The 19,532-nt window shown below is 41.3% G+C and overlaps 2 protein-coding genes across 4 annotated transcripts; one reads left to right on the top strand and one right to left on the bottom strand.

Annotated features, from left to right (window-relative positions):
• Window positions 1–1,753: 1,753 nt before the first annotated feature.
• Window positions 1,754–8,493, bottom strand: LOC131456201 (proline and serine-rich protein 2). The gene is made up of 4 exons (XM_058624287.1): window positions 8,356–8,493; window positions 7,105–7,282; window positions 4,196–4,520; window positions 1,754–4,104 (listed from the first exon to the last, which is right to left on the bottom strand). The coding sequence occupies exons 2-4, from the start codon at window positions 7,174–7,176 to the stop codon at window positions 2,624–2,626; spliced, it is 1,878 nt and encodes a 625-aa protein (XP_058480270.1). The 5' UTR covers window positions 7,177–7,282; window positions 8,356–8,493; the 3' UTR covers window positions 1,754–2,623.
• Window positions 8,494–9,542: 1,049 nt separating this feature from the next.
• Window positions 9,543–19,018, top strand: rab3ip (RAB3A interacting protein (rabin3)). Of its 3 annotated transcripts, XM_058626302.1 has the most exons (14): window positions 9,543–9,701; window positions 14,252–14,370; window positions 14,469–14,588; window positions 15,054–15,220; window positions 15,312–15,483; window positions 16,058–16,153; window positions 16,647–16,724; window positions 17,252–17,455; window positions 17,531–17,659; window positions 17,868–17,980; window positions 18,089–18,112; window positions 18,402–18,501; window positions 18,607–18,676; window positions 18,793–19,018. In XM_058626302.1, exons 3-14 carry the CDS (start codon window positions 14,499–14,501, stop codon window positions 18,873–18,875), a joined length of 1,326 nt encoding a protein of 441 aa, XP_058482285.1. In that variant the 5' UTR covers window positions 9,543–9,701; window positions 14,252–14,370; window positions 14,469–14,498; the 3' UTR covers window positions 18,876–19,018. The 3 variants fall into 3 exon arrangements, with proteins under 3 accessions (XP_058482285.1, XP_058482288.1, XP_058482286.1); XM_058626305.1 differs by lacking the exon at window positions 16,058–16,153; XM_058626303.1 differs by lacking the exon at window positions 18,089–18,112.
• The last annotated feature ends 514 nt before the right edge of the window (window positions 19,019–19,532 follow it).

Below are 19,532 nucleotides of genomic sequence, written 5' to 3'. Positions count from 1 at the left end.
AGATTTTAGCCAATCATTGATCAGCACTGGCTCATTCTTTACATTCTTTACATCCCATAGTTTACGACACAAAAGACGACGTTGACACTCGTTTGCTGTTTAATCATTGACACCATACGACATATATATATGCATAAATATATATATTTGATGTTATTCAGGTTAATTAAGCTATTAATTCTTACTTTATTCAAGGATGTATGTGTAGGAACATAAATAAAGCGTAAAAGAAAATGTTTAATAAATGCTTAATTATCATTTATTGACATTCTCTATTTAATTCTGTTCTCCCATACATTTATGACATTTTGTCTTTTACAAAAAGGCTCACAGAGGCTTAATAAAGGTAAATGATGTTTAATTATAGTAAGGTCATGATGATTAAGCAATAGTAAAGATAACGCATGCTTAATGATAATCAAGTAATGATGATTAATGGTTAATAAAGGTAATGCATGCTTCAGTAATGTTTAATTATCGTGAAGTAAATTAAAACTAAATTCTAAAGAATTCTTAATCTCAGAGTCTACGTAATCATAATTAAGCACAATTTAAAAATACGTTACCCTTTATTAACCCTTAAAAAAGTCTGACATTTTAAAATTTTGTTTCCAACATTTGCCCTAATTTGTCCTCTCCTGTAATTATGCTGTAAAACATATATAATAAAGTGTTAGTAAAAGCTTAAAATGGCATTTTTAATGTGGGCTTTATTGTAAAGAGTTACCATACAATTATATATATTTATATAATGAGGACATTTGACAAAGTCAGAAAGTAGAACAGGATTTGAATCATAGCAGCAACTTTACGTCAACACACACACACACACACACACACACACACACACGGATGTTTGAAAAACACGTGTAGTTATATACTAAATACATAGATGTGTATATATAAACTGTATATAGGCACCATGAGATACTTCAAAAATAACTGTAGATGAACGACAGCAAGAACCGGAGTCTGTAAACAACAACAACAACATCATTATTACAAATAATGATCTACTTCAAAAGTTACTGTAGGAGAAACTACAGAGGGCGGAGTCTGGATTTGACACACACACACACACACACATTCATGCTCGTGCCACTACAACAGTTAAATAACACACACAGCTGGACAGGGATGAAAACACACACACACACGAGTAAACCAGTGTGTATTTCTAGAGGCTGTGGTTTTTTAATGCTGGTGTTTTTTCAACCATGTGGGGGCGCTCCTTCTTCTTCTTCTTCTTCGAGAGAGAGACGTGTAAAAGTAAAAGTCCCGCCCACAAAAAAACAAAAAACTTCACAGTCTGCGGTTTAACGTGGGAGGTTTTTGTCCGGCGAGTAAAAATAAACCTCCAGCTCTGCTTGAGTCTTCATTTCAATCCCTGCTACTTTTTTTCCACTTTAAGTTCACGACAACAACAGTCTTTTTGTTCCTGTTCTTACAAAATAAAGTTCCAGAAAAAAGTGCTTTTTAACTTTGTTCTTCCCCGAAAAGCCCAGAAAATAACATTTAAACAAACAAAACCGCTGAGTAAAATGAACAGAAAAGACTTCACAGTCTACGTAAAAAAAAAAAAAAAAAAACATACAATATAAATGGAATTGGGTGAGAGATTGCACTTATGCATAATTAGCATTTGTCTTAAATTAACTGTAATTCAAAAATATTTCATATATCAGAATTTCTTCAGGGCCGTGCTAAACAGATCGGAGGTCAGGGCTAAATGAACCCAAGCCGCCGCCGCCGCCCCCCCCCCCCCCCCCCCTAGTTTTTGTAGGCGTCAATTCTCACATTAAGTCGCGTCTGTAAACGTTAACATAATAAAACGACGCCACGATGAAAAATTGAATATCCGCCGTTTTGCTGATGACACCACGTTATTTTTCAGCAAAAATAAAACATAAAAGCTGTTTGAAATCGTCTGTGCATCATCAAACGTGTGTTAAAATAGTTCCTCACAAATGCTTTGTTTCCCTCCCTTTTATTTACACATTTATTTTCCCGGCTTTGTTTTGATTAAGCTAATGTTTACGTTTGTAAGGTGCTTTTAAAGAATTGGTGAGGTCTGATAGTCTCCGTCATGGGAGACCTTTAATGGTTGGATTGTGTTCACGTAAAAGCATTTTTATTTTTTATTTTTGCCTTATCGTGGACGCTGTCGTATTTTGTTGCCACCCCCCTTGAAGACGAAGTTTCATCGTCAACTTTTTGACCAAGACTTCACTGATTCACCGATTGCCTCGGTTTCCTTGTGCTTCTGTTCTGTTCTTGACTTCATAATTAGCCTCATTAGCATCAACGAAACGTGAGACTGGAGAATAAATGACTAAACAATATTTGATATTTGTCTCTGGAAAAGTTCTGAGGCAGAATTTTGCAGTTTTCAGTTCACGTGTCACTGAACCAGTAGGGACTCTGCAGTTGCTGCACAGCTGAACTCATTTCTCAGTGGGGTTTTTTGTGTTAGCAATGGAACAGGCTGTGCAGGTTCAGCGTAGGATCCAGTTTTATTCCTCTGTCAAAGTATTTTCAAACCACACCTCCAGCACACGGAGAAGCTTGTAGCAAATCACCTCCACCAGTGGGTTCACACCAGGAAACAGCAACTCTCTCCAGTTTATCCCGACTCTTTCAGCAGACCCAATTTCTTCAGCGCCTCCTTGCGCGATTCATCCGAAGTCCCGCTTCCGCCAAACTGCACGGTGATGCCCTGGGGACGAAACATGGAGCCAGATCTGCGCTTGTGGTCGGGGGGCAGGACTTCGCGCTGTGATGGTTTCTGAGTACCACCATGGTAGGAGTGTCTTGGGGGTCTCGGGGCCGGGGTCGGGGCTGGAGGTTTGACGCTCCTTGTTTGGCTTTCTGAAGAGCGGCTTAACCCGGCAGAGGGGTTGAAGGTTCGACTCTTTCCCCCATAACTGTTGAGCTCAATGGGAGTAGGCTCTGGTTTGGCAGGAAGAGTTTGACTCTTGTTAATGTGCGAGCTGAGGATGTCGGGAAGGTTGTTCCTGGTCATGACTACGGGACCGGTATGCATGACTTTGGTCTTTCCCCCAAAACTGTTGAACTCGCTGGGGTTTGCCAGCGCAGGGGGGAGGTATCTTGGTTCAGGGCTCATTGGAGAGGGTACAGGTTCACTCTTGGAGGAAACAGAAGGGTGCACTATGATGGATTTCCCTCCATAGCTGTTAAATTCCAGCGAGGTGACCTCAGGTTGAGGGAGGACAGGTGCCTTGTTCTCCAAAGGAGGTGGAGAGAAACTTCTTTGTGTGACTGCAGGAGGGGAGGGGCTTGGCTGGGGATGTCTTTCTTCCCAACTCCGGCGGTAATTTGTTGGACTCGGTTGGATCTCCGTTTTTCTGTCATAATGCCTCTGGATCTGTGGTGATGGAACTTTGGCTTCTGGTAGTTTGGTTGTGTTTTCTGTTGTTGGGGAAACACTGACCTCTGGAGGCTTGGCACTGGTCTCTGGGCCTTCGGGAGGATCTGGAAAGGTAGTAATAGAAGGGAGTGTTGTACCCCCAGACATGGCTCGATTCCTGTTAAGACCCAGCTTAGACAGGGCCTCCATCCTGGATTTGTTTGGAGTCGGATCCCTGAAGGAAACGCTGCGAGTGGGAACATTTCTGGCCCGCTCTGCGGTCTGTTGAGGATCTTCCTGCAGCAGAGGATGTGAAGTTCCTGTGAGGTTTGCCAGCATCTGTGCCCGTCTCTCCTCGATGCTCACATTAGCCAAAGACTGGCTCTGGTGCTCTTTGTTGCCCAGGATGATGCTGATGTTAGGAGGGAACCGTGTCGGCTTAGCAGAGGTAGGAGGTCCATGTTTCATGGTGTGGTCTGTGCTGTAGTGTAGTGGCTTTTCTGACTCCATGCTGTTACGGTGGAGTGGGGAGGGAAGAGTGTTGGATTGGGTCTCTGCTATCTTCTGGGCTATCAGGACCGGGGTGGGGATGCACCCTGGTGGATGGTAGGAGTGGTGGCTGTCTGACGGCCCATAGCTACCACTTGGGAGTGGCGGGTTGTACTCGGAAGGTAAGCTGTCACGCCTCGGCCTCGCATCAATGTGGCTTTCAGGGACCACTGCCATACTCTGGAAATCTGTCGGGAAAAAATGAAAAATTATTGGTGAGTTGTTGGAGGATACTTTGAGTCATGAACTTCCTGCATAGAATTACAAACTGCACACTACCTGGACTGGTGGGATTGAAGATAGGCTCTTTGGTCTGCACTAAGTCTGGTCCTGGGCGGACCAGGTCTATGATATCCTGGTCTTTGGGACTGAGAGGTCTGGCCAGGACAGAAGACGTAGGTATCTTGTGATGTGGACTGGAGGTGAGGGGGACATCACTGTTGTCCACAGGTCTGCGGTTGGCGGTGAAGTTGGCGGCGGACATCACGTGCCTGGTACTGCGGTCGTCCTCGTGTATGGTCTCCTCCAGTGAGTCGATGGTGTCCTCAAAGAACTGGATGCACTCCTGCTCCTCCTGACTCAGGAACTGCAGTGCTTCATCTTTCTGTAGAGGACGAAGGACAAAAGAAACACGGTGAGAATCCGAGTATTTTATAGTACCCGATACAGGAATTCAATTATGTCACTGATGTAAATAACTTGGATTTTTGGTAGAATTTTAGTGTCAGACGACTTATTTAAAGAACAGTTGTGAGAATAGAGGTAGAGTTATGTTGAGAACCTTTTTATTTAAATATTATGCATGAAATGAAGTTCTCACCCATTTGAAATAATATCAGGTTGAACAGAAGTGTCTGTAACTTATGCACAAGTTTGTTCTGTCGTTTGGTTCATGACAGTTTAAGGATTTGAGAAAAGTTTGTGTGCAGAGTGAACACTGACTGGTCTGTTTGTTTCTGGATCGTCAGCCTCTAAAAAAGTGCTTTCCCACACTATATTTAGCTCTAATGCGCCTCTCTCTCTCTCTCTCTCTCTCTCCCCCCCCCCCTCCCTCCCTCCCCCACCCTCTCACCTGTCCTGCCTCTCTCACACACACACACACACACACACACACACAGAGAGAGAGCTGCCACTGAAAGACGACACAAAGCTCCGTTCTCTCACAAACTCACTCTCAGGCCTGATAAAGATCAAGTCCAATTGTTTAAAGCAAACCACGTGTTGTAAACCCCTGCTGCAGTTTAACAGAGCTGAAATTGAGCAGCACAAGACCAAAGATCTAAGAAGCAGAACCGACTTGGGCTGTTAACGCAGATTTAAGATTATTATGAAAATTATCAAAATCTGGAGAAAAAATTCGAGTGAAAAGGTTTAAATGTTGATTTTTAGGGTCAGCAGCTCAGTCCAGAGATTATTTCAATAATCTGACAAACACAAAAACACCTGCAGCAACACCCGACTGAAACCAGCCGCACAGAAACACCTGCTGCTCCGGTTTCTGCCGTTCTCACTGAGCTCAGGATTTTAAAAACTGCAGCTCGACCGGTTCTTCTGTCCTCGGCTGATCGGGGACCGTGGACTGAGGATTAAGTCGTCTGTCAGGTGTGTGTTTTCTCTCAGGTGTGTTTTCTGTGTTGATGCGACGCTCGGGTGCTTTGTGTGTAAACGGAGACGCGGTGAAGGTGAAGGATGAACAATCAGCCGTTCATCTGATGTTCACATGGGAACTGTCCTTTGGTTTAGACAATAATGGACTGACGACAACGAGCGCGCAGTCATTTTTTCTCCTTTAGAACAAGCAAAGTCAACCTCATGAGTCAATAAATATGAGTCAACAAATGTTAATAAGAATTTAATAAATGTTTTTAATCTGATTAAAATGTGATTAATCACAATTAGCGATTGTACGTTGGTAATAAATGAAGGGAAAAAATGATCGTATCCTTTACTAACCACACTTATTTGTTGTTGTTGACTTGACAAACAGTTTCGTGCTTAGAAATTAGCGAGCTAGTGCGCTCCACCTGTCGTAATTACCCAGTTACGTTTTTATTAACCTGATTTCACAATTCAAAATGGCTGCTCTGAGAACAAAGTCCTAATTTTACTGTTTTTGTTTTTAGATTTTGTCTTTTATTTTTTTCTACTTTGTCCAATTTAATAATTGTGCGTGTGTCTCACTGCGTCTAGATTAGCTTGCTATTTAGCAGATCTAGCTAATGCTAATTAACCGCCAAATATCCGACTTACTGTCGCTAGAAGACACTTAAATCTGGATTAGCAGGTTTGTAAATATGATTAGTTTTAATGCGGGTTTGTCTTTCCTGTTACAGTCAGAAACATTGTGTGAAAGTGTTAGCTAGCTAGTTCCATTAACGTAGACCGTGTTTATCGTTCGCGGCACTAAAACGTTCTGCGCAGACGACAACTGGAACGCACCATGATCTCACCGCTAACCCCTTCATCTGAACCGTTGCCTTAACTGTTCAACTTAATTTCACGCGAACGATTCGTAGAACAACGATATTCAAAAATAACTTTATTGTTTCAACCCTCGTCTGTTTGTATTTGTTTTGGACAGAGAGGGCGTCGGCTTGTTCCGTTCTTAAAACCACTAATGAAAGGGATAGCGCTCACGGTTACGCTCTGAATGTTCGTGACGTCATGAATCTCTTATGATTTCATCATAAGTGATAATTAGCTCCACCCTCTCGTGTAATTACTCCACCTTCTTTAGAAGCGCTTTAGTCTTTGAGTTCAAAGAGAGTTTGTAATAATTACGACCTGCACATTTATGAAAAACCTGTCAATCAAACTTACTGACATGGTTTTGATTGATCTTTAAAAGAGGGCGGAACAATGGCAACATTTTTTTTGGGGGGGGGGAATTAAAGTCATATTTTCTCGGAACCCTGAGTTTAATCTCATAAAGAATCCTTACTTTTTTCCTCAGAAATTGATTTAAATCTCAGAATTCTGACTTTTTCCTTAAAGTTCTTGCATTAAAGCCAGAATTATTACCTTTTTTTTTCCTCCAAATGTTTAGTTTAATCTTAGAATTTTGACTTTAAAATTCTGAAAATTCAGCTTTCTAATGTTAAACACGTGCGTCACTGTCTTTACATCATTATGAGATGTTATTATTATAATAATAATAATAATGACGATGTGTTTTTTCAGACACGTACGCTGAGTCGTGAATTCCTCGCCGCTCCACCGTTGACCTGGAGCTGAGGGTTTGCCTGCAGACGGGCGTCCATGTTGCGAGGGTCAGAGGTCAGTAGGCATCCGGAAATCTCCGTGAGGTTCCGATGTTGCTTGAGAAAGTGGATTCACATCTGTTCCCACGGCGACGAGTCACATGATCTGCAGGTGGTGGGGGGGGGGGTCTCGTTAATGTCAGAGGTCACTCAAGGTCAAAGTGTCAAGGTAAAGGAAATTATTTTAAAAAATGAAAAAAAAGTTTCACAGTAAGATTTCAAATAATCTGCTCGTTTTTGTTTGAATTAACTTTGTTTATTCAAGTTTTTCTTTAACTTTTCATAAGTATGAACGAAACTGTGAAACACAAACTGACAAAGGTTGATTAAGGAGGTTTTAATCTTGAATAATATTCTGTATTTTAAAGTGTTTTTCAATCATTTCTTGTGAAAAATCAAAGCAGTGAAGTTTTTAAAGAAAACAATTTGAAGATGAAACGAGTGAAATAAAAAGTAAGTGAGCCGGTGCAGAGACACACACCTGAAGGACCAGTTCACCGGGAACTCAGTCATGACAAGCTGAAAAACTGGATCCTGGAGTCTCTATATGTACATATTTATTTATATCTGTGTGAAGAAATTCTTGTGAAACAAAAATCCAATCTCAACGTTGTCGCGTTGAGATTTTAAAGACAAAAGCGAAAGCAGACGGTGGCGACACCAGGAAACGTGGATTATTTGAACGACAATAAGACGCCACTGATAAGATAAAGCTGCTGTGACACAAAGAGAATCAATCTGTCACCATGACGACGTCAATCACAACAGTGCATCAAAGTAAAGCATATTTACTTTATCGTGGTTTCGGGGTCACAGAGGAATTTTCACCTGATTTTAAGTCTTTTTTTTTGTAGATAAAACTGACAATTATTTCAACTTTTACACTAAGCATAATTATTATTATTATTATGTGTGTAAATATGTACAAAATCAGATATACACAGAAAAGCTGAGAGAGGACAAAACTAAGTCAATAAATGTTCAATCATCTCATTTATATGAGATGATTTTTAAATGTTATAAATATAGATTCCAATCACTGGTTACTGTATCCATATACACTGTAATGGTGTCATATCACATTCATCCATTCACATTTTCACCGTGACATGAAAACCTGCAGCATTTCTAAGAGTGAAAGAAGATAAGAAGTTTTTTCCGGTTTTATTGCGTACTCACCCTTTAACGGCTCCACGCGCGCGTTATCCTCTTATCACAAACACGAGGTGAGAATTTATTTATTTTACTTTTTTCAATGAAATAAAAACACAAACGTGAGTCAGAGGAGAGTCCGGGGTTTGCGCTGCTGCTGCTCCGTCTGCGTAAGTGAGCTGCGCTGTTTACGTACCAGCTTCTTATAAAGCGCGAGGAGGCTCCACCCACTCTATGTGTGACGTCATTCGCTCACCTTCCTCTGACAGATTCAGGAACAGTGAGACTTTCAGGTTTTTACTGAACCCTAAAAGTAAACACTCCTTTAGACATTATCATTCTTAAAATGTTTTTTTTTTAAATTATTTTCTTGTATTATAGAATGAAAGAATTGAGATTTAAATCAAAATAAATCAACTATAGACATGGATATGTACAGTAATAAATGCACTTAAACCACAGAATTAGGACAAAAAAAAAAACGTCAGAAAATTCATAAAGCTCAGGATGCGTTTGTTGTGTGCGCCCCCTGCCGGCTGCAGCCTGGAGTCTCACGCCTCCTTTATTGATGCTGAAAATCAAAACAAACACACGTGAAACACGTGTTGAAATAATTACGTGTGACTTATTAAATAACATTAATCATGTTTCTCATTTTGTGTGAGGTCAGTTCACAATAAATTCACTTTTTAAAGAAACAAAAGTGACGTCATCAGCATATTCACACATGTACACACACATCCATGTGATGCAAAACAGTCTTTTATATTTTTTATTGTAATAATAGTTTATTTATTTGTGGAGCGAATCAATAAATACAGATGATCGTGTTCACTGCTGCTGAAATAACTGTCGACACTAGAGGGCAGTGTTGTATCTATCTAAAGAGATAGATTATGATACTGTCTGTTTTGTTTTTGTCTTTTTATAAGTTTAAAATCTTGTGGAAACATATTTTATCTTTTATGAATATATAGAGACTACAACAAATATAGGCTATATATATGTGTGTGTGTGTGTGTGTATATGTATAAATACGGAAGGAAAACTTCTGAAATAAGCCAGTAAATTAATATACTTTAGCAATCATTAACTGAAATTTGTAAAGAAAAAAAAACAAAGAAAAAAACAGCAACAACAAACTTATATTCGGATTAAAAAGAGATTTTATGAAAACAAAACGTAGAATCGTGTCATTTCCAGCGGTCCTTGAACGCACCTCCTGTCTCACCCGCTCCGGTCTGCGTCAACAGCGGATCCGCTGCTCACTCAGCCTGCGCTTCACTTTGTTTGTTTATTTATTTGTTAATTTATTAATTAGTTTATTTTCCGTGGGTTCGGATCGGCTGCTGTCCACGTTCACGCAGACACTGGTGAGTTCGTCTTTCTAACGTCACTCTTCACTGTAACTCGCTAAGGGGCTAAATTGCTAAAGCTAGCTTCATAGGCTGCACGCAAACGCACCATTGCAGAGAGGTGTGTGCTTCCATTATCGGACGCTGAGCCGTCAGCTCCTCCGGTTCTCCCGTTGTGTGTCTGCCGTCATTTGCTGCTGCACCGTCACACACCGTCTAACACGGGTGTATTTAACTGTACCGCGGGATATTATCCATATAAATCACCGCGTGTTTTCGGTCATTTAGTGAATTCCGCTCAGCCGCCTCCGGGCTCTGTGCAGTGGCCGATAATGGAATCAGACCCTCATTAGCAACCATTGTAAAGCCAATAACGCATTCATTTTCAATAACGAGAGAACAACGTTATTTGTGTGTTTCTGTTGTTGTTGTTGTGTTTTTTTTCACGAGTCTGTTTACTCTCGTGCCTCCTGTCACGTGACTGTCACAGCTGCTGAATGAAGCTGTTAGCTCGGCTGGCTAACGCCAGCTCCCATTTTTAAAAGGACGTTAGCTCGAGCGATGTAGCGTCAGAAACACGAAGAGACGCTGCTGACGTGTGTCTTGCACGCGGACACTGTGACAACGGTTGGCTCTTTTTACACGCCCCCACAGCTAACTGCATCTGTTAGCATCCACAGCGAACTGTATCTGATAGCATTGTCGTGTCACATATTGCTAGCCGCGGCTAACCCGGTGCTAACGTGACCTAGCTGTCACCTGGAACTTTAACACCTATCACAGTGTTTATGTAGTTATATATTTATTAGTGACCCTCAATTTAGTCTTATTTTACAGTCAAGAGTAAGTAGATTATTAATCCCTCCGTGTATGTAACATTTTAAATAGTTGGGAATGCTGAGTAAGCAATTCCAATCAAATATTTTCCTATTTTCTTAATTTCCTTTACTATTATTTTTGACATTTCATTCAAAGAATTCTGTTTTCATTATAGTCTGCAAACTTAGCATGTTACTTTAACGCTGTTTCTACGCGGTGGCGACGGCGTCACATCCGTTAACTATCACGTTGAAATGAAACAGTGCCACGCTCACTCCGCCGCGTTCCATTTATGTCGAAGTCGGAATTCTGCATACGCGGCTTTCTAAGTCGGAAATACAAACGTTATCGCGGGCTAACCGTTGTTAGCAGTATGTGTTTGTCACACGAACGGGGTATCAACAAGTCTACGGATAAAAACGTCGCACGACATCTGCGAAAACTAATACGACAAAAGTGCTATTAACGTTGAAAGTAGCAGTGTTAGAATCCCAGTTTAAAAATCTCGTTGGAGCAATTGGAACACAGCGTTTTACGCCAGTTTCAGAGATAAATACACATTAATATAAATTCCAGATAGCTATAAAATAACACATGTAAACACAGGACATCCCTTAATTTAGTTTTATATGTATGAATGAGTAAAATGAGCAGGGGGAGGAGCTGAAATAGCAGTTTACAACTCGTTTTTTTCTCTTTTCACTTAAATCTTGTCCAGACTGATCTTTACGGGATTAAATTCTAAGAGTTGTAGAAAGCAGAATATAAAATCTCGTGGTCTAACACACACACACACACACACACACACACAGAAGGGTGTAAACACTTAGTAAACAGGTGTGTGAGTTGACTCATGTGAATGAATGAGCGTCAGTGAACGTTTACAGCTGATGCTGCAGCTTCTCTTCTCTTTATGAGTCTGAGGTTCAGGTTTCACCTCCATCGACACGTTAAAGTCTCTTTTCTAAACGCTGTGAGTGACGAGGCTCAGCGATGCATTCAAGGTCTGGTTCTTCCACTTACTCCACACACAATAATTATCCTCATCGTCATCGTCATCATCATCATCATCATCATCATCATCTCCAAAATCATTTAATGATGCAGGAGGAAAATATTTAACAAAACAAAACAAGAGTCAAAAAATAGCCCTAGTGTCAGTGATGAATCACATATTTGTCAAGAATTCAAACACGATCAAGTTTAATTTACAACGTTGTGTTGAAATAGTTGTTAATTAATTACACGCTTTGAGTAAAACAGTAAATTAGTCCCAAAAAAAGTCAAAACCAGTTATAATTGTGATGGAATATTTTCTTTCTTAACTCAGTTTTTTTTTTACATTTTATTTCTTTTAATTTGAGTGAGAACGATGAATTAGTCGAAAAATGTGTCTCTTAATTTTTGTTTTCATCTTTTAAAGGTGCAGTCTGTCTAATAACAATAATAATTTATTTTCTTCAATGTCACAAAAGTTGCAGTATCAGCGTCTCTTGGTCGTTTCATGTGTTCAGACGATGACGTGAGGCCGCGTGAGGACGCTCAGAGTAACTGGATCCACACTCGGCTTCTCTCAGAGTGTCCGGTTACTCCGCGCTCTGCAGGACTGGTTTCCATGGCGACGGTCAGAGGCGGAGACACAAGCGCTCGTCAAAGTTTGACCGACGTCTCTGTCTTTATAAAAAAGAATTCTGTGTAATTCTAATAATAATGAGTTAAAAATCATTATTATTACTAAACTTTTATATTTTATCAGATGGAGAAAAATAGGCTAAACATCTGAGAATGTTTGATAAAATAGTCACAATTAGCTGGGTTTTTTTCTCCAAAACTTCAAAATAATCAGTTAATATCATTTTTAAAAAATCAATAATTCTCAGATTATTTCGGCGGGTGAATGTATTCAGATTATTGAGGCCGTTAAAATCAGATTATTCCAGCGGGCGAATCGGACTGTTTTTGTAAATGCAATCAGATTAGTTCAGTGGCTCCGAAATAATCTGTTAATGTCATTTTTAAATATCAACAAAAGTTACTTTTATGTATATATATTTATATAATAATCCTTATTTTTATTGACTGTATTTCTTTAAAGTGTTAAAGTTTAATCAATAATAATTTGAACGGGTTTAAACGTGTCACATGTTAGTTGCTATAGATTAATAAACATTGTGTAACTGAAACTCGGAGGGGGCGGAGCTAAAGCTGTAATCACCTTTTATTGATTGAAACTTGTTTTTTTTATTGACGCGTGCGAGGACACTTATTAACACACAGAGAGAGAGAACTTTGTAACAGTACTGACACACACACACACACACACACACACACACACACACACACACACACACACACAGATCTAGTTTCTGGACAGGAATAACCTGAGGTGATGATGTCATCTTTTCTCAGTCACACCATCTTTATTTGTTTTCTTAAAGGAGAATTTGTCTTTAGTGTATTTACACACAGTTCAGACACACCCACTCTCACACACACACACACACACACACACACAGCATGCTGAGCAGGTGAGCCGTACAAAGTCACTGTGAAGGAAACAGACGATGATGATGATGATGATGATGAAGGCTTGTGTGTTGTTCAGTGTTTTGTTGTCGCCATTAAAGCAGCAGGAAGTGTCTTTGTTGCATTTACATACATTTACTTACATTTGTTTGACGTCGTCACTTGAACACAAATAATCCGGCTGAAAATTGTGGACGTGTGATTTTGCGGATTCCCGGTATTTTTGGAAAGTGGTTTTCTTGTGAACGAGTGAACGTGAAGTCGTCCACTGGGGTCGTGTTGAAACCCCGCAGCTGTTCGTGTGCACAAACACACGTTCATTTATGTTTTCTAAGAATTTTCTCTTCACACTCAAAGACCGTAGAGATTTAAGTTGTTCACAGTTCATGTGTTCATTCATCAACGGGAACGAGAACATGAAAGCATACATTATCTGAGTGTGGACGTGTGAGATTCCGGTCTGTTCCTCTTTTTCCTGAAAACTTCCCGAACAAAGACGCGTCTTCATATATGATTTTTCTCAGAATTTCACTTCTCAGATTAGGATTAAAATTCTCTGCTGAGTCAGCGCAGAGATGAAGAGATCAAACAGAACAACATTATTTTATCAATGCATTCATTTATTACCACGATAAAATGTATTTTTTGTGGTTTATGGAGCAAAGAAACTGAAAATATTCACCCATTAACAAAATAGTCGACGATTCATTTGATAGGAAAAGTTTTTACATGAAATTTAAACACAAAATGAATAAATGAGACGAGGTTTAAACTCTGGAGCTCGCGGTGCAGGTGGAGAGTGAGCAGCTGGTGGCTAAGAAAAAGAATAACAACGCTGTTATTTTCCAAAATAAAATGTGTACTTTTACTCTGATACATTTTTCTGAACCTTCTTCGTTACTACAAAATAAAAGTTGAGCTGTTTTTAGCGGCACCAGCTGTTAGCCTCTCAGCTGTTAGCTCGCCTGGTGGATAGTTGGTATATTTTCACTTCCTGTTTGTCGTCAGGAGGAAGTCGTCCATTTTATTACAGTTTATGGTCAAAATGTTGTTTTGATTGTTCTTTCGTTTCATAAAATGAATAATAATAATGTCTCTCGCTCTGTCTCTGTCTGTCTTTCTCTGTCTCTCTCTGTCTGTCTTGCTCTGTCTCTCTCTCTGTCTGTCTGTCTGTCTGTCTGTCTGTCTCTCTCTCTCTCTGTCTCACTCACTCACACACACAGGTAAAGCTGTGTTTTGCTGAGTCATTCTAAACTGACCTGGTTTTCACGCTGACGATTTTCTGACTGACTGTGGAACCTTCAGTGATCCTGAAAACAGCTCCACCTGCTGCTGCACCATGGTACAACACACACACACACACACACACACACACACACACACAGATCACAGAGCTTCACTGATGTGTGTGTGTGTGTGTGTGTGTGTGTGTGTCCACAGATGTGTGTATGATGTCAGAGAGCCGCTGCGATGGCGTGCAGCAGCCGTCAGACCAACGCCGAGACTCTGGAGGGCTTTCATGAGGTGAACTTGGCCTCGCCCACCACACCTGACCTTCAGGTAAGGTCAGAGGTCAACACGGCAGTGCGTTTGTTTTAAAACGTCCGACGTGGAGAAAATACCAAGACTTTCAAAATGTTTTTATACTCGCCAACATACAGTTGTAGTGATTTATTTGGAAGTGCGACAAGAGGGAGCCCGAGTCTCTGTTCAAAGCTCCGCCCATAGAATCCTCAAAAAGCAGTTGTTTTTATTTAGAATGTTTTTGTAATGTTATCATTTTTAACGTGAGTTCTCTGTGAATGTGGAAGAGTTTAAAGCTGTTTATTGTCATATTCTGAATCATAATCATCAGAAAACTCATCACAAGCAGGAAACGTGAGTTTGTTTACAATGTTTTTTTTGTGTTTATGTGAAAAAAGTCATTTAGAAATAATAAGATTTCTGTTTTAATCTAAAGTTCCAGAGACGACTCGACTCGTCTGATGAAATCATCAAATCACCGTGTGTTTTTTTTCTCTGCAGAATCAAGCGGAGCAGCGCCCGCCTCCTCGCCACAGCGCCCCGCCCACCGCTCTGTACCGCACCCACTCTCTGGGAGCGCCCCCTCCTGGCCTCCGCACCTCACTGCGGGCGGACCAGCTGCCCACTCAGCCGGTTTACTCCACGCCCAGACACAGTCACAATGGAAGGTACGAGAGACGCTTAATCCTTTGGATTAACACGGGAATATTCTGTCGCGTGTGTTTGACCTCTGCCGTTTCCCCCGGTGACGACTCGCAGCGTGCCGGGTCTGGAGTCCGAGTCCTCCGACGGCAACTTCCTGTCCGGGGAGGAAGTGGAGGAGTGCAGCGCTCTGAGCGACAGCCTGTCGAGGCTGAGGAGTCCGTCTGTGATGGAGGTCAGAGAGAAGGGATACGAGAGGCTCAAGGAGGAGCTGGCCAAGGCTCAGAGGGTAACACACACACACACACACACAGAGAGACACACACACACACACACACACAGAGAGAGACACAGAGGTGAATGTGAGTGTGTGTGTGTGTGTGTGTGTGTGAGGTTCTTCAGTTTGTCATGAACTCATAAATGTTTCCATATTTCATTTGAATGCATATGTTCAAACTCTAATTATTTAGTAAACTTTGTGTTTAAAGTGTTTTAAACGTCACTTTAATAAACTTCATCTTTTTCACAGTAAATGTTAATATATTATTCTGTCGAAGTGAATTATGGACGTTTTCTTCAGTTTCTGACATTTTCAAACCAAAAACAATAAATTATTATATATATATATATATATATATATATATATATATTATTATAATATTATAATCTATTATTAAATAATTGATAATAAAAGTGATTGTTAGTTTGTGTAAAAAAAAGGATTTAAAACATATTTCACTCATTTTCATTTCTTCATTTTCTTTTGTTTGTTTTTTTTTACACTCATGTGATTATTTAGCGTTTGTTTTTGTTTTTGTTGTGTTGTTGCTGTGTGTGTGTGTGTGTGTGTGTGTGTGTGTAAGGATCTGCTGTTGAAGGATGAGGAGTGTGAGAGATTGTCTAAAGTCAGAGATCAGCTCGGCCAGGAGCTGGAGGAACTCACCGCCAGTCTCTTCCAGGTCGGTGTCCATCACCTCTCCTCCGCTTCCTCCGTCTCCTCCTCTGCTTCCTGTTTCCTGTTTGTTTTTCCACTTCCTCTTGACGCTGTGGACAGACACAAACCGGATGAAGAGTCTTTGTTTTCTGCTGCTTTGGTGCTTTACGACGTCTGTGTGACGACTTAAATCTCACTTTTTTCTTCCTTCACTAAATGATTCCCTGTATTTGTTTCAATGGGACGTTAAAGTAGAGAAATAGATATTTGTCTGTGTATTTGGTGGCAGACAGATTTATGTTTGACGCTCCTGCTCAGAGACACGACGGCTGCTGACGATCTGGACTGAGTCTGTGAAACCTGGTTTCCACCTTCCTTCCTTTTCCTCTGTTCTCTTGTTTCCTTGTCCTCATCAGAATTGTGTGTGTGTGTGTGTGTGTGTGTGTGGCAGAGATCTGTTCCTTTTTCAAACACGTTTGAAAGAAATGATGAAAACTGTGAAACTGTGTTTGTTGCAGGAAGCTCACAAAATGGTGAGAGAAGCAAACGTCAAACAGGCGACGGCTGAAAAACAACTGAAAGAAGCTCTGGGCAAGGTACACACACACACACATGCCACGCCCCTGACACACCCACGACACGCCCCCCAGACAGGAACCAACGTGGTTCATCGCATAGACGTGTACAGTAGACAGAACTTCAGAGAAGTCGTCTCTTCACCGTCTGTGTTCATCATAACAGTGAAGACTGACGTGAGTCACAGAAGGAGATGCAGCTATGGGAGTGATGCTGTTTACTGAATACACGAGGCTAAAGAGGCAGCTAAAACACGAGGCTAAAGAAGACGCTAAAACACGAGGCTAAAGAAGAAGCTGAAACACGAGGCTAAAGAGGCAGCTAAAACACGAGGCTAAAGAGGAAGCTAAAACACGAGGCTAAAGAGGCAGCTAAAACACGAGGCTAAACAAGACGCTGAAACACGAGGCTAAAGAGGAAGCTAAAACACGAGGCTAAACAAGAAGCTGAAGTAAAACATGAGTTTCCTTCACTGAGTTATTTGAACACAGTGTAAGTTGCCGTTTCAGTTTCATTCTTTCCTCGTCTTCTTCGTCGTCTTCTCCAGATCGATGTCCTCCAGGCCGAGGTCCAGGCTCTGAAGACGCTGGTCCTGTCGTCACCGACGTCTCCTGTGGGTGAACTTCCTCCCGCTGGCGTGAAGACGGCGTTCAGGAAAGGTCACAGCAGAAACAAGAGCACGTCCTCTGCCATCCTGGGGACACAACCCGACCCGTCTGCCACACAGCCCATCGTCCGAGAGTGTAGAGAGGTATGGACGTCCACACAGAGGACAGGACATGTCCCGATGCAGTTTTCATGCTAACTGTTGTCATTGTGGACGCAGGTGGACACTCAGCTGTTCACTGAGTTCAAGACGTGGAGGGAGGAGCCGACGCTGGAGCGCAGCTGCAGCTTCCTGGACAGAGTTTACCGCGAGGACATTTACCCGTGTCTCACCTTCAACAAGAGCGAGGTACGTAGACCACACCAGACCAGGTTTCTCCTCTCAACACTTCTCAAAAACTGGACCTTTATTTTTTTGCTTCTTTGAACCATTAAAGCTCCAGAAAATGTTAAAACAGTGTAGTAACAATTTAAACTGAAGAATCACTCTGTGTTCACTCTGTGTCATGATGTGATCACCTGTGTCTCCTCCTCTTCCTCCTCCTCTTCCTCCTCAGCTGGGATCGGCCATCTTAGAAGCCGTGGAGCAGAACACGCTCAGTGTGGAGCCGGTGGGTTTTCAGCCACTTCCTGTGGTCAAAGCCTCGGCCGTGGAGTGCGGAGGACCAAAGTGAGGACACACACACACACACACACACAGACAGACCTCTTCATCATCTTTCACTCCTTCATCATCATCATCATCATCTCTTCATCTTTCCTTAATTTCCTCCTCTAGTGGACGCAGAGCCGAGCTCGTCACGTAAGTCTCCTCCCTCTCGCTATGTTATTTTTCCATCTCTCTTGCCCCTCCCCCTCGCTGCCTGACTCCTCCTCTTCCTCTGCTGACTCATCATAACTTGACTTGTGTGCAGGTTTATTAGAGATCCAGATGAAACTAACCTTTGATCAGTGTTGCCTTCTCTCCTCCTTTACTTCTTTCCTCCCTCCTTGCTTCCTCTACTCTAGTTAAAAGCTAATTTTTTTGTTTCTGTCGACAAAAACAATGACTCAGCGTTTTTTCTCTCTCTGTGTGTGTGTGTGTGTGACAGGAAATGTGCGCTCAGCGGTCAGACCAAAACCTGTAAGCACAGAATCAAGTTTGGAGACTCGTCCAATTATTACTATGTTTCTCCTTACTGTCGATACAGAGTGAGTACACACACACACACACACACACTACAGTTATTATAGAACATCATTTAAGTAGAATTGTGCCGTAAAGTGTGTGTGTTTACTAATGTGTGTGTTTGTTAGATCACAGCTGTGTGTAACTTCTTCACCTACATTCGCTACATTCACCAGGGACTGGTCAAACAACAGGACGGTAAGAGAGACACACACACACACACACACACGAGATGACACCTTGACAATAAACTGTGTGTTAAATGTAAACTTCCTGGTGTATCATGTGACCGTCATGTGACCGTGTGTCTTCAGCGGAGCAGATGTTCTGGGAGGTGACGCAGCTCCGCAGGGAAATGTCCGTCGCCAAACTGGGCTACTACAAAGACCAGCTGTGACGACAGCTTCACCTGCCAATCACAGCGCTGCACCCGCCCACTCTCACCGGGTCGTGTCAGGAACGCCTCCCTCCCTCCCTCCCCTCCTGAGTGAGTGAGTGTGTGTGTGTGTGTGAGAGACAGAAGAAGACTTTCTTTTCAAGCATCACTTTCTTTTCGTCTTAATGACTTTATTGAAACAGGAAAACACTCCAGCATGAAAATAAACACTACAGTTGAATTAGATGTTTGTCGGCTTAGAAACCAAGTGAAGAGCTTCAGAATCCATTAATATTATTATATGAAGTAAGAAGAACTTAATGACATGTGGGAATTTTACAAGAAATGTAAATATTTTAAGAATAAAATTCAAATCTATTATGTAAAAAAGACAAAATATTTCCTCTCTCCCAGTTTGTTCACTCACTGTATTCTTGTATAGTAGAATCCGGTTTTTGTTGTTTTACAGCGGCTCTGTGTGTAATGTGTCACTTACAGTGAATTGAATAATAAGATGAAGGTGAAAGTAACGTGTGTGTATAATATGTAAGCTTATGTTTACTTTACTTTACTCTACTTCACTTAACTTAACTTTTTGACATTTAGCAGACGCTTTCTCCAAAGCGAATTGCAGTAAGTGCATTTCAACATTTGGGTCCAAACACACGCCCTCTCCTG

This window comes from Solea solea, chromosome 3, assembly GCF_958295425.1.
Source record: "Solea solea chromosome 3, fSolSol10.1, whole genome shotgun sequence".
NCBI classification, from domain to species: Eukaryota; Metazoa; Chordata; class Actinopteri; order Pleuronectiformes; family Soleidae; genus Solea; species Solea solea.
The sequence above is the reverse complement of the archived record's forward strand: the minus strand, read 5'-3'. Positions and strand labels throughout refer to the sequence as shown.